The sequence below is a fragment of the Sus scrofa genome, chromosome 14 (genome assembly GCF_000003025.6).
Source record: "Sus scrofa isolate TJ Tabasco breed Duroc chromosome 14, Sscrofa11.1, whole genome shotgun sequence".
Lineage (NCBI taxonomy): Eukaryota > Metazoa > Chordata > Mammalia > Artiodactyla > Suidae > Sus > Sus scrofa.
The window spans coordinates 69,194,439-69,209,906 of record NC_010456.5 but is presented as its reverse complement, the minus strand read 5'-3'; the positions used below and the strand labels follow the sequence as shown (position 1 = coordinate 69,209,906).

At 35.9% G+C, this 15,468-nt stretch overlaps 1 protein-coding gene across 8 annotated transcripts in view; it reads left to right on the top strand.

Moving 5' to 3' along the window:
* CTNNA3 (catenin alpha 3) overlaps positions 1 to 14,676 on the top strand; it is a 1,779,313-nt gene extending 1,764,637 nt beyond the window's left edge. For 7 of the 8 annotated variants that reach the window (XM_021074384.1, XM_021074383.1, XM_021074382.1 and 4 more), the window contains one exon: positions 6,994 to 13,946. In XM_021074384.1, coding sequence (XP_020930043.1) covers positions 6,994 to 7,281 — 288 coding nt within the window. In that variant the 3' untranslated portion in view covers positions 7,282 to 13,946. Of the gene's footprint in view, positions 1 to 6,993 lie in introns of all 8 variants that reach the window. The other variant, XM_021074380.1, reaches the window with a different exon arrangement.

Sequence of the window (15,468 nt, the reverse complement as noted above, 5' to 3'; positions counted from 1 at the left end):
TGTCCTTTTCTGTTGTCATGCTCTAATGGAGAGGTGGCAAAGCACAGGTTTTCTGAGAGGCTTCAGATGAAGCCTATCAGTGGCCCATTAGAATAACTGCATATTCAAAGGAGCCACCTTATTGATTTAATTATAAGCTTGACAATTTCAATTTCGATGTGTAACTCCATTTTTACTAGCCTTAAAAAAGCCCGTTATTTGATTTTCGCATTAAGCCAGCCTGGCTCTTTATCCTTTTTGAATGCATCTGAAAAAGGAGAATGTTTTCAATACAGACCATACTTCTAAAAATCTGTTCAGAAACAAAAGAATGTGTTAAGCAAGTATTGGGATAAAATTAGTCCTGAAGGAAAGTTCAGAGTGAATGCTAAAAATATACTGAATTACATGATTTATTTATTTATTTATTTATTTATTGCTTTTAAGGGCCACACCTGTGGCATATGGAGGTTCCCAGGCTAGGGGTCAAATCAGAGCTATAGCTGCCGGCCATAGCCACAGTCACACCAGATCCAAGCCATGTCTACCACCTACACCACAGCTCATAGCAATGCTGATCCTTAACCCACTGAATGAGGCTATGGATCAAAGCCACAACCTAATGATTCCTAGTCAGAGTCATTTCTACTGCACTACAATGGGAACTCCAAGATGATGTATTTTTGGTAACAAATATATATTTAAACATATCCTACAGTGTACAACTCTAACCATTAATCATAAGTTAGAAATACCATAAAAGTGTTTAAGTTTTTAGGAAATAGTTAAGCTGTCACTTGTTATCTATCAACACACATACATAATGCCTTTTACATTACCTATGTTAATCTTATTTCCAAATAGTTTAAAATTATTAAAACTAAATAAAGTTTAAATAGAAATTCCAGGATCAGGGGACCAAATCCTGATTTCTATTGCAAAACTAAGGCAAATTACTTTTTTTGAGAATCAGAAAATACTTTGTTTTTACACTATCATGCATTTTAGAGATGAAATAAATATACAATTCCATGTCTTGAAGCTATAGTATGAGTTGTTTATGGTTTATATTTGTCTTGTTGATGCATTTATTGAGATCTACATTTTAAAAATTTTAAAGATTTTATTAGAAAACACCCTTAACCTAAAACCGTTTGAGGCCTATGAGGATGACTGAGTATTTTTATTTACTATTTCAAAAAAGTACTGCTCGGAAGATGATAGAGTATAAACATCAAAGCACCATCCTAAAAAAATACCTTAACAATTAAGATACCCTCATTTTTCTTAGTACCAATATGCATTGCAAACCTTCTATAATCTTCCTAAAAACAGTTATTGGATCTTGTTTTAAATTTTAGATATTGTAAAAATGTTGGTATAATTTCTTCAACTATACAATATCTGAAAATAAATACACCATGGAAGTGACGTATTACTGAGAGGCAGGGTTGTGCGATGGGTAACAAAAGCACCAGGTACTTGAACAAGACTGCCTTGACTCAAATTCCAACTCTACCCTTTAATAGCTGTGTTGCCTGAGCAAGCTACCAAAACCTTCTAGTTCCTTTGTTTCCTTACCTTTAAAATGGAGATAATAATAGTACTCATAGAATTATTGTGAGTTCATTTATTTCAACTATTTAGAATAACACCAACATACAGGAAGCACACAATAGATACTAGCAATTATTATAGGTTGTTATTGTACTTAGAGCCAAACTTTACACATTTGCCTTTCAACATCCACCAGGTGCACCATCCACCAGAAGTTTTTTAAGTTCAGCTAAACATTGAGGCTCACATGAATATCATAGACTACACTTGGTACCAGTTTACCCGGAAGGATATAGGACAGGAAATATTTTTTTCCAGGTAACATAAGGCTTTTCTTGCCACAGGGGTTCCAGCAATAGTAGTTGGCATGGCAATTCACACAGGGGTTGGGAAGCTATCTATGCTTCCCTGGGGTGACAGCCCAGGTGCAAGGGGATGGAATACACATCAGTGGGAGTGAGTCTCACTTCAGCTTAGCAACCTCATGCAAAACACATACCTGACTATCAAGGTTTTATATTCAGACCATAGGGAGTTACAGTAGTGTAGAATAGTACAAGACATTCTGGTATTCTGGTGTTCTGATGTAACATAGATGCGGAACTCAGAAAATGTAAAGAAGGAATAACTAGCATGTCTTTTTGGATATTCTTCTTGGCTATCAAAAATTACAGTAAGATGTGGAAAATGATTTGTCAGCAAACATTCCACCTTGATATAGTTGCTGAGGACTTATATTACAGGTATTTAACGTGGGTGTTTGTAAAAATCCAAACACCCATCCTATGTATACTAATCAGATGGACAAAAAGTTGATATTGGGGGGGTGCATACACTTTATTGTTGTTAAACTCCTTCACTTTTTTTTTTTTGCCTTTTTTAGGGTCACAGCCATGGCATATGGAAGTTCCCAGGATAGGGGTTGAATAGGAGCTGTAGCTGCTGGCCTACGCCACAGCCACAGCAGCGTGGGGATCCAAGCTGCATCTGCAAACTACACCACAGTTCATGGCAACACTGGATCCTTAACCCACTGAGCAAGGAAAGGGATCAAACCTGCTTCCTCATGGATACTAGTCGGATTTGTTTCCACTGAGCCATGGTGGGAACTCCTAAACTCCTCCTTTGCCTTAGCAAAGGGTTGGAGACTTATCTCTAAATAGGACCAAGCCTTTCATCTGAAAACATTGTTAGAACTGGACAGATTAGTGCTGTAGCTTAACTTAAATTACAGAGTACATACCACAAATCACAGAAGAGACATTATAATAAGATTTCTATAGAATGATAAAATTGAGAAGGACTCTTTTTAGATGGTCATAATTTGGATTATTTGCAAAATACATTCTGCAAGTTAGATTAAGAACTAATGCTGGACACAATCTCTGTATTCATCTAGATCCTCAAAAAAAGCAGAATTTATGAATTATGTTCAATTTATGTTTGGGCATAGACAATATTTAGTAACTTATGGTGACAGTGATAGACCAACAAGCTCAGTTATTTTGAAAACACACCAGTGATATAAGACTAAGCACAAGTCACCACTGTAAGTAGGGTGGCTATCTTTCTATTTACTGTGGTAAGGGAACAAACTTATGTAGATCACAGACATTTCAGTCAAAATCCTCTTTGATGAACTATTTTTTTTTTTTTGTCTTTTTGCTATTTCTTGGGCCGCTTCCGTGGCATATGGAGGTTCCCAGGCTGGGGGTCCAATCGGAGCTGTAGCCACCGGCCTACACCAGAGCCACAGCAACACGGGATCCAAGACGCGTCTGCAACCTATACCACAGCTCACGGCAACGCCAGATCGTTAACCCACTGAGCAAGGGCAGGGACCGAACCTGCAACCTCATCGTTCCTAGTCGGATTCGTTAACCACTGCGCCATGACGGGAACTCCTGATGAACTATTTTTAATCCTTTCCCTTTTATGGAAAGAAGACAACAAGAAACTGTTTACACGTACTTGCATGAAAATATTTACATATAACTTTAGGAGGTTTGGGGACATTAGAAGACATTTTGGTTCTCAAGTGAAACTTTGATCAAGAACACTTCATCTATATTAAAGGATTAAAATGTATGTAAATTAAATAATAAGCCAGTCCTGTCATGGCTCAGTGGTAACAAACCCGACTGGTATACATGAGGATAGATGTTCGGTCCCTGGCCTTGCTCAGTGGGTTAAGGATACAGTGTTGCTGTAAGCTGTGGGAGAAGTCACAGATGTGGCTTGGATCCTGTGTTGCTGGGACTGTGGTGTAGGCCAGCAGCTGCAGCTCTGACTTGACCCTCCTAGACAGGGAACTTCTATATGTTGCGAGTGTGGCACTAAAGAAAAAAAAAATAAATAAAATAGTGTAATAGAATTGCCTCAATTATGACTCCCCTTTCTTTAGGAATAAAGGAATTTTAATAGAAAATGGAAAAAATAAAGCTAAGTTATTAACACATATTACATCTCCCTTCAGATTGTTGCCAGTATGTGCACAGATATATATTACATAGTTAGAGGTGATACTTAGAATATATCCAGAATTTTTATGTTTCAAAGCACTCATTTCCAATTAAAATTCCTTTATTGATGAAAAAAAAAAAGAATATTTCATCTAGGTCAGAGAAGCATGTTACCAGATTTTGGGAAAAATAGCTCCTTCTATGGTAACCATTTTAAGTTATATTTGCCTATAAGACTTTCTGGTTGATAAAAGTGATTCATAAGGGTAAGAGAATTCTTCTACCTGAGTTTTACACTCTGATTGGCTTACTCTACCAGGCCCTTAGAGTAAAATAATACACTTTGCACAGGTACATTTGTGAAATTCAGAAAACTTTGTTCAATAAGTTGAACATAGAGACCCCAATGTGTTACTTTACTCAAATTTGCTTTGTTCTCAAAAACGGATTCTTTTGAATCCTTTCCTTGGGGAATTTTTCATTAAAGTAGGCCTGGATGAGAGGATTTATAGTACTTTTTTGGCAGACATGAAACTGTGTAGTTATTCTCTATGAATAGTCCTGAAGCACTGCTTGGGCCTCGAGCAAAATTCCCTACCATTTTATGGGCTTGTCTGTGCCCCTTGCTGGCATGGCCTGTGATTTGGCTAATTGGAAAGTCATGTCTCTTAGTGCACATAGCTCTTAGACCTCAAAGTTCTTCATGGAAGGTCTTAAAAGCTTTCCTCATGAAATAACAGTCTTCTCACAGCAATTGTCCTCATCTGTCTGCAAAACTAGTCTTCAGGCTCTCCTAGGGGGATGATTTGTCCTATGTTATTTTTTTCTCAGTCAACCAGAGGAGAAGGTCTACTCTAGTCATTTGGGATTTTAAAATAAAAGGATCTGTCAGAGGCTACTGTAAGAGATCACAATTTCACAGACAGGGCTTTGCTGATTCAGGGAGGAAAGAAGACAAACCAATTTCCACATTTTATGGCATGAATTTAACATAAACATCTTTTCTAGACTACAGATACACACAGAGACCACTTTTATGGAAAAATCAAAAAGACATAAAATAAATACACTCTATACATGATAAGATTACAGAGTCAAAAGGAGGAGACAATAATGTAGGTTTTATGGTGGGAAGGCCAGTGCCTCTGCTGAAATCCTAAATGACAGCAGGTGCCTTTCCCCCTTCTACAGAAGATTTAATGATAGCACAGAGCCCTTGGAATAAACCAAGTATTTTAATTTGAGACAAAACTACCAAGGATCCTTAATACTGTTCATGTCAATTCATAACTTAAAAAATAGTGTTCTTCCTATCATGAGACTGTAAGCTACTTTTAGTATCTAACTAGCTCCAGGAGGTTTTTAATGAAAGTCGCTAATTATTAAACAACAGATTTTAGGCTGTAATTTGTCCATAGAGTAACATTAATAACAAAGTGTGTTATTCTATCCAAGGTCTAGTTCTTTTTTCTTTTTTTAAAAGTTGCATACATATTCAGAAGCTCTATGTGTTCTCTGAAATACATGTGAGTGCTTCATGAAATCCTGTTTAATGTTTATAAAAATTCTGTCATTCCTGTCACATGCACAAATTTTACCTTTCTGGCTTCAATAAGTCCAAAGACTTAAAACTGTGTAGTTGCCAAGTATTACTGCCTTTCAAATTACATATTTTTCCATGTTACCTTTTCAAGGATTTCAGGTTTGGCATATAATGGAGCTAATTAAATTTTCATCCAAGGAAGCAGCCAGCTAGACCACTGCCCCAGGCACATAACCTCAGCTTACAACTTTCCTTGGCTCATTTATTCTATGAGATGAGACTCCTCGTCTGCAAAGGAAGAGTGCTCAGGCCAGGCAGCTGCTGATGGATTTGAGTAACTCCAGAGCCAGTGTCTGAGCCTCCATCCTGACAGCACACATCACAGAGAGGTGACAGTGGTGGAGGCACATCTCCCTGTAGGAGTTGGCTGTGGATGACAATCTGCCAAACTAAAATAATAGAGGAGGCATTAGTTATATAAAAATGAACCGACTTGGCTGAGCTCTAAAGGATTTTGCAAGATTCTAGGAATACCACCTCATTTTGCCCAGAGATTGTTTTTGAGAACAGCTCAGAACATGTAACAATTACAAAACAGAATCATGAGGGGAAAAGTGTCTTTCCATAATTTCATTAGGATATCTTTAGAATTAAGCAATTTTGTCAGCCTTAATAAGAAACAAAGAAAATGTGTAACAACAATCAACTATATGTCAGTCACTCTACTAGGTTCTTTACACATGACATTTAACACTAAGATGCACTCTTTTCCTGTTTAACATCTGAGGAAACTAGAATGAAAATAGTTAAATGATTTGTCCATGTTACTAAATGGCAGACCTGGAATGTAAACCAATTCATTGGACAGAAAAGCCTTGGCTTTATCCATTTTAACACATGGCATAATAGGTTTGAACATTATGTGTTTTTAAAAAGGAGACTCTTTTAGGTGGAATTATTCAGCAAGTATTCATGAAAAGAGTGGTGTACATGCATATGTGCATGCATATGTGTGCATCTGTTTATCTTAAACTGTGAATTCCCTGAGAAGAATTTTCAGCTGTTGTTCTAAGTTAACTATACATAGTATAGCTTTTATTATACACAATCCTCTCTTACAGAAGGGGTCAATATTAACCCTGGACATTCAGAGATCCATTACAAAGAATGCGGTGACTGTCTGGACCTTGTGATATGATATAGACTAAAATAATATATTTCACTGAAATCCAAGAGAAAGAAATTAAGACGTCCTCCTAGAAGATAGAATATGGGTCTGTGTATGTATTATATAAGTGGATAATTGACTTAAAATAGACTTATGTGTAAAATGAGCATTAACTCATCCATTTTTGGGGTAAAAACAAAGTGGAGCATTTCATTTTCTTTAACGTTATATATCTTCGACTTCCTGATTATATTTTTGAATAATAGCTTTTTTCCCCCCTACAGTTGGATAGTGTCACCTCCTTGATCCAAGCAGCCAAAAATTTAATGAATGCTGTAGTGCAAACAGTGAAAATGTCCTACATTGCTTCAACCAAAATCATCCGAATTCAGAGTCCTGTGGGGCCCCGGCACCCAGTTGTGATGTGGAGAATGAAGGCTCCTGCGAAAAAACCCTTGATTAAAAGAGAGAAGCCAGAAGAAACATATGCTGCTGTAAGGCGAGGCTCAGCCAAGAAAAAAATCCACCCTGTGCAAGTCATGAGTGAATTTAGAGGAAGACATGTCTACTGAAACCGCTATTCTACTCTCGTGTTTATATTACAAAGTCATGGCTAAATACCCTGCTCTATTTTTCACACTTGATTATTTCCGTAGGTTCACTAACTTAGAATTTAAGCCACCAATAAGGTAAAATATTGGAAGCCTAACCCGCATGAGCGACATATATTTGGGATCATGTCATTGTCATTTATGTGTGGCCGGCACCTAATAAGTAATCAATACATGCTTGTTGAATGAATAAAATCTTCAGGTCTCATTCAGCCTTTCCCATCACAGAGAATCTTACATTCATTAGTAAAGGCACACAGGAGACTCAGTTGAGTCCTATTCATCTCTAACAGCTTAGTATACACACCTTTTCCATTTTGAATTAAAACATTGACATGAGCTTTTGACTTGGTTTTCAATGGAAACAAAAGACTTCATAAATTATGTTCCTATTTCATCTCCATATTTCCTTTATCTGACCTAGTCTGACAGACATGAATGATTCCTGCTACAGGAAAAAAAGTCAATTTATGGATATTTATGACTATTGTCAGCTGATTGAGCTAACATCATCTGAAACTAACCAAGCTTGAGCAATCAAGCTATTTTCTGGATTTTTGAGGTCTGCCTTATTTACTCATGAAGAAATGTATTAATATTATAAAGGTTACAATGAGTTTTGATGCCACAAATATGCCTTTTAGAGTCATTGTGTCCAGCAGTTCTGCACATTGAGTTTTAGATTTAAAAGCATCCATGAGAATACATATATCAAGGAAGAGTTATCATGCATTGGGGAAATGGACATCTAACTATATCCCCAAGTGAGCTATGATAACAGAAGTATAAAGAGTTCTGCATGACTTTAAAACTCCATTTGTATCATCTTGAAAGTATAATTAACAGGAAAAGGCCAATTTGAAAACACTTTTGACATTGAGTAAAATATAACTCAAAAAATATAGGTGAATTATACCATTGAACTATGAAGCAGAGTTAATGGCAATAAAGCTGGAGTGATTTTAATAACATTTAAAAAAATAAAAGTCACTGAGGTCATTTTATAACTATAATCATCAAGCTCCTCCCTAGTTGAGTTCATAATGGACTTTATAATAGTTTCAGAGTCTAATGCATGCTTCTGTCTACTTATCTGTTTTTCTTTGGAGGAGTTAAGTTTCAATTTCACTTTTTCTCATGCATAGAGTTACCATTCACAGGATTTTAAACATGCATTTCCTATTCTACTTGATCAAAATTATACTATAATTTTAACTTTGTAAAACATTGTCATTAAGAGTAGTTTTAACAACCATGTCATCTTAGTTTGACTAGGTAAAGTTCAAGCATGCAACAGCAATTAATGTGCAGAATACCAGGTTGAGTAAAAGAATGTGTGAAACATAAGAATGTGTAAAGGTTGATAGCGTAATGTGTATGGTATCTTGAGCAAAGTGGCATGGGAAAGAGATTTAATAGGCCATTATAAACTATGGGGGAAATAAAAACTCCTTATTGCAATGTATTATATTTTTCATCCAAAATGCTAGGTTACCTGGGCTAAATACATAACATTCAATGAGGTAAAGCAATAAATTCCTCTCTGCCTTGCACTGGCCAGTAGGCACCGGTCCACACTAATTATTCCGGACAGTGTCCACTCCCTAAAAGTAAAGGTAGTGCACAAAGGAATTCTAGATCCAGATAATTCAACTTTCCAGAACTAGCTAGCTAATGGAAGCAAAATAGGGAATTACTTTTGTTGAAATGCTATCATAATTTTCTGCTCTAAGAATAGACGTTACAAGAATTACATCTATGACACTTCCTTTTCTCAGGTAGAGTGTCAATTTATAATTTAGTCGAGAAAAAATATTAATTACCAGACTCTTGGTGTATCTTATTGCCTAAAGCCACATGCTCAAGAATGTTAAGAGTCTCATTTAGAAAATCTAATATCTGCTTGATTGTACATCAGCTTTCCACCGGATGGAATTAAAAATGCAGCATTGGATGCCAAAAGAACAGAAATATCTTAAAGTTACACAATTATCAAATAACCTCTGTATCTATCTTCAAAAAAAATCACTCTGACCCCAAATAAGATGTGAACAAGTCTCCTCTTCAATGTAGATAGATTTTCAGCTTAGCTCAAAACAAACAACTATAATTAAGCATAACTTAATAAACAAATTAACTTGGAGAATGTCCCAGGAGTAAAGTCTGCTGTAATAATCAAAGGTGCAATAAGAACAACATGCATAGAGCTGAGAAAGACATCTGTCCACCTGACTGAATTCCTGCAGTGGGCAGCATTTTAGGATTTAATTTAATTCAAACCTGCTAATAATATAATACACACAAGAAAAATTAGCAGAAAATATATTAACAAATCTTCACATTATAAAACATAGTTAAATGAATCTAATCAGTCAGTATGAGGGTGGTGTATATTTATAATTAAGCCCTTCTCCAAGGGAATTACAGAAATCTCTTAATGAGGATGATTACTTGGTAGCCCATCTATGCCCATTTTAAAATCGCATCACAGAGATCAGAGCTTCATCTAATGATAACATTGCTTTATCTTGCTAATCAAGACACACATTTTTCTTTTAGTGAAATCAATTGAGGTTAACTTATGTAGGAAAAAAAAATATTTCAGAGAAAGTAGAGGGTTTAATACCACCTACAAGGATAGTTCCATCACCAGCACCACTATCAGATATTAGGCTGAAATTGGAATGATGAGTTAGAAAATATTTGCAAAATCCCTAAAGATTCTTTTTTTTTTTTTTTTTTTTTTTTTTGTCTTCTTTTGTCTTTTAGGGCCGCACCTGCAGCACATGGTGGTTCCCAGGCTAGGGGTCAAATTGGAGTGTAGCTTCCGGTCTACACCAGAGCCATGGCAACACCAGATCCAAGCTGCACCTTCAACCTACACCACAGCTTATGTAATGCCAGAGCCTTAACCCACTGAGCAAGGCCAGGGATTGAACCCACATCCTCAAAGTATGCAAGTCGGGTTCGTTAACCAGTGAGCCACGATGGGGACTCCCAAGATTCTTTTAATTAGAAAACTTGAAAGGTTTTCATCAAATATGAAAGTTGATCAATATAAATCTCTTCCTTTTACTTATCTCAAGTGGAAATTAATGGATTAAAATATTTATTTGTTTCTAAAGGGCTCGATGAGTAAGTATGGGAAAAAATTCAAACACTTAAATTTCTAAGGTAATTTGTTAATTATTCTCTTTCTGCTTGTCTTCAGACATGAATGAAAACTATAAATGTATTAGAAACAATATTTTAAAATTTGCCTTCTGGTCTTTAAAAAAATCTCCTAATTTATTAATATAGCATATATGTTCCCCATAAAATTCCTTCCGTATGGGGGTAAGTAACCCCACAACTATACCAAAAAGCCCACCTCTGTGGGCTGGCATTCTTGCACACTTAACAGCTTTCAAAGACATCAGTTTTTGAATCACATTAAATCAAGATAGTTAAAATTGTGAACACAAAGTTAAGTGCCAAATTTGGACCACAAGCCTAATAATTAGTGATCCTCAAATTCAATGAGTTGCTGAAAACACTAATGTCCAATAATAAAGTATTCCCAGTGCCTTCCTATGCCTTCACTTTCAGAGTGGTCTTTTCGTCTCACCACCCTGGAGCTGGATGTCTTCCTTTTAACTGCTGTCAATTTGCTACTAGAATGATGCAGTCAGGCCTGCTCTTCCCAGTCAGTTACCCTCAAATAATGTCCCTTCCACTTAGTCTATGCACAAAAAAATCTCTGTCTTCCATCTCTCATCCCCTAAGGAGTCTCCCTCACATACAAATTGACTAATATATTTTGTAACATTCTAGTTTAAAATTATTGATTTTTATTTGCAATAGCATTATCCTTTTTTTTTTTTTTTTCTATTCCGGAAAACACTCTTACCTTTTTAGGTATCAAATTCACACTTCCACGCTAAGCATTGTGGTTCCTATGGATACGCGTTTCTGTATAGTGACAGAATGCGCAGAGTGAGATTGAGACTTTTGCTGGTGATATTTACCCTTCTCTAGTGAACTCATTGCAGAACTGCTGGCCTGTTTCACTATCACTGTAAGTAGTTCTCTAGGTCAGCAAAGAAAGCACCAGAATATCAAGTTGAATAAAATCTGTACTTTCTTTTGTCAATCCATCTATTAAGACAGCCTGTCTATTGCATATTTAGTTATCAAGCAGCCATTTTTCTGTTTGGAAGGTCAGGAATATTCTTGTTTGACTTGATCAGAAAATGTAGGGGCAGCCAGTTAAAATACTGTAACTTGCAATTTATGATAATAATCCATTTTAAGTCAACTAGCAAAATGTCTGTGAGGTTTATATTTATATAAACCTGAGAACCTGATACATTTATATTTATATACCATTTCATTTATATATCACATACCAGAAAGCAATACTTAATCAGATAAAAACCCATAGCATTTCCTTTGTTCTTTCTTCCCATATCATTATAATATCCGTAATATTAGTATTTTGCATGTTACTACCAAATAAACAAGCCAGACCTAATCATGGAAGAGTCTACACAAAAAGGAGTTTAAAGTTTTCATTTTGGTTCTTTAGGTCAACCAGGAAAGAAAATGTGGATGTTATTAAAACTAGTTGTATGCAGCTAAATATGCCCTAATCAAGGCTTTAACACTATCCTAGACATCTAAGAGAGAGAGGAAGAATTAAAATTTTAAATGCATTTTTGGCTATTTTAACCATTTTACATGAACAATAAGCATTTTTCTATTAAAGCAAAAGAAAGAATAATTTAAAATATTAATTCTTTTATGTGGATTTATTCTCCTACTGAGGTAGATTGGACCTATTCCTGAACACTTCAAAAGAAGATAATGCTAACTGAAAGAACCACTTCCAAATGGAAACCAACCTTACCAGAATCCCCTCCCCAGGCAGTAGATGGTTTGTAGGGCTGGCTTATATGTAGATCCTAGGACAAAATATTTCATGGCTACAAGCTGGCCTCTGGCATCCAACAGCCAACATTGGTTTACAGGAACAAAACACAAGGATTGACTTTGAAAATGAATTTAACAAGTTGGAGGAAAAAAAATCAGTAAATACAGAGAAGTTTTAAAGAAAGTGGGTAAGAAAAGTGACAGAGGTGGAAAAAGGAATAGAAAAGTTGATGAAGAAGATAATTTTTATACCAGAGAGAGGAGGGTTCTTGGTTCTGTGAAGATTAGGCAGCCTCTTCTGAGGAAAGTTTCAAGGACTGGATGGGGCACTGGTCTTTGGTGGTTTGGGTGAAGTCATATCAGGGCAAGAGTATGAACTACACAATGTTTGAGGGTCATTTAGTGATATGGTTTGCAAGATGAGCAAGAGAAATTCAGCCATTTTTCTAGGCTGATGATGGGTGAAATGCTTTCCAATATCACATTTAATCAGGGTGTTATATACGTAACAAATATTTGTTGAACAAATTTGAAGTTCCAGCACTGTTCCAAGTTCTTAGGATATACCAGATAACAAAACACAGTAACCATTGTCCTTATGAGCCAACTGTGTCAAATCTATGACCTTATTTAATCATCTCAATAACTCTATGGCATAAACATTATCAGCTGTATTCCTTAGATAAGGCAAATGAAGATATGGATCTTGCTTGAAAAATCACTGCTTTAAAATTTGGCTAAAAATTTGGTTGTCCTCTAGAGGGTGAACTTTTAACCACTACACCATCCAGATTTCCCAAAAAATGGACTGGATTTTTCAGTAGATAATGAGATGCACATTTAAAATGCTTGCTGGCTTCCTGTGTAGGAGAAGAAGCATCAAAACTTTTTTTAAAGATGTGTGTGTGTGTGTGTGTGTGTGTTGTGTGTGTGTGTGTGTCTCCAAACCTACATCATTCAAAGCAGACATTTAAAGCTACCTTTCAGTAATTACATCAATAGTTCAAAGCCTGCAGATAAATTTTTTTTTCTATTCAGACAGCCATGTTATCACATATTCCCAGGCCAACCCTTGACATGACATATCAGTTTCCCATCTTTCTGAATTATCTAAACCTCTAATACTGAAAGAACCTATTAGCAGTAAAAGCCTAGCTAATACTGACAAATTTCCTTGGCTTCTAACATCAAATTTTGACTGGAGTGTTTATTCACAAAGGAAAGAGGCAAATCTGGGATCATGCTCTCAGTTAAACAGAACTTTTCTTCTTCCTGAGACTTTAAACATAAAATTAATTTTAAAAATATTGTAGAGATAATATTCCATTGTTTGTCAAATCTATGCCATTATAACTCTCTATTCTTATGTGTTGGTACACAAGGACATAGATATATGAGAATTTCAGCAACTGTCTTGCAGGGTTAAACTGTGCTTCTTATTGATTTTGAAAGCTTATGTGGTAAAAATCCCTCCAAAGAACATTTCCCTGGACCTGAATGACAGCATAATGATTTATCTTTTGTATCCATGACTAACAAATCCCTACAAATAGAAATAGCCTATGTTATGTCCTATTTAGTGCCTAATAGTTGTATCTTTAAAACAGAAATTTCTTAGGTTTGTGTTAGGTTATTAAACATGAATTAAAACTTCCTGTGCAAGATTTCCAGAAGCCCCTGCTTTCCATTTTATGTTTTTAGTTTCATAGTGACTTAGCAAAAAAAAAAAAAAAAAAAAAAAAACCTTACTTTACCTTATGTACTTTCATAGTAATAACTTTGACAGTTTAAACTCAGTGACTTTTCTGAAGGTAATATGCATGTTATACTTCAGAATGAAGGCAGATTTAAAATAAGAAAGTCTGAGATCAAATACAAGTGAGCAGTTGATAATTGTCTTGTTTATTCCAGAGATATCTTGAGAACTTTAGTGGGATTTGAGGTATTTAATACTGCCTTGTCTGTACACCTCACCCTGCTGTGCAGAAGGCAGAATGGGGCTCAGTGAACCACCTACTTTGGTAACTGCCAATTCTAAGTAGTTTTATGGCTTGGCTGTAGATAAACCATGACCAAAACATTTGTAGAGCTTTCTGGTCACTATTTATTCTTAAAGTCAATTTTACCAATCAGCGAAAAGGAGTTATTCAGGAATAGATGCAGTTCTTTAATACCCTCATGACATTGACATAGAAGGCCACATATTCCTTGTTTGAGATTCTGCATGCCTTTTGTGCTTAACTGAATCAATTTTTTTCCATTGTGTTCTCGATTATTTCACACATGTAACACTGGTTTTGTATTGAAATTATGCAGTATTATTTGAAACTGTGTATTTATTTCAACTCATGTCACTGGAGTTTATTAATGATTGGCTCAACTGGTAAGTAAACTATGTATGTTAAAGCAATAAAAATGAAGAACTGTCTATTTATTTGGCATTTATTTTTGGTGGTATGTGTCTTGAGTGGAACAATGAGTTGCTGAGAGTCCAACCAGTAGTGTAGGTAACACCTTCATGCATATTCTCCTTCAGTTACATATGTTACAGTTTGGGAGGGTACTTTTACAAACTACTATATGAACACAAGGTAACATAAACTATATCTGCTAGAAGTTAATTCAGGGTTTAAATGGTATTTTCTGTTCAATATGGACATTAGACTTTGATTTTAATATTTATGTGTATGTAGCTGAAAAGTTGTTCTCTAACTTAGGACTTTATGAAAAGCATCAATCATTTTTCTGAGACTGAACACACACTTCACAGAGAGCATGGAATACAAGTGGTTCTACCAATGTTTTTGTCTCTGAATACTGTTAAGTTCTGAACATCCAATGTGTTTTCCTCATCTCTAGGTTAGAGATACATTTTTTTCAGTATGAATTCCATGGAGATAGTCTCTGGATCTTCTGCCAGGGTTTATAGACATTGTTGCCTATTCTGGGACATCATTTTCTTTCCTCAGGCTCCTACTGCTTCAGAACACTTACTGCCATGTCTCCATTTGTTTCTGTGTCTTCTTGAAATGCATTCTGTAAGTTTGGAGTTTTTGTGAGTTAATTCCTATGGAAAACCATGCTTCCCCTCATTCAGTTCTGCTAGACAACAGCCACCACTTTGTTAATGAAAATGCCAGCATGGGTTGCTTTCGTGTGTCAGGGCCCCAGGAGCCCACATTTGCTCTGACAGCAGCATTCTCTCCACCTTGATCTGTTGTCACGCTTGCTCTGGGG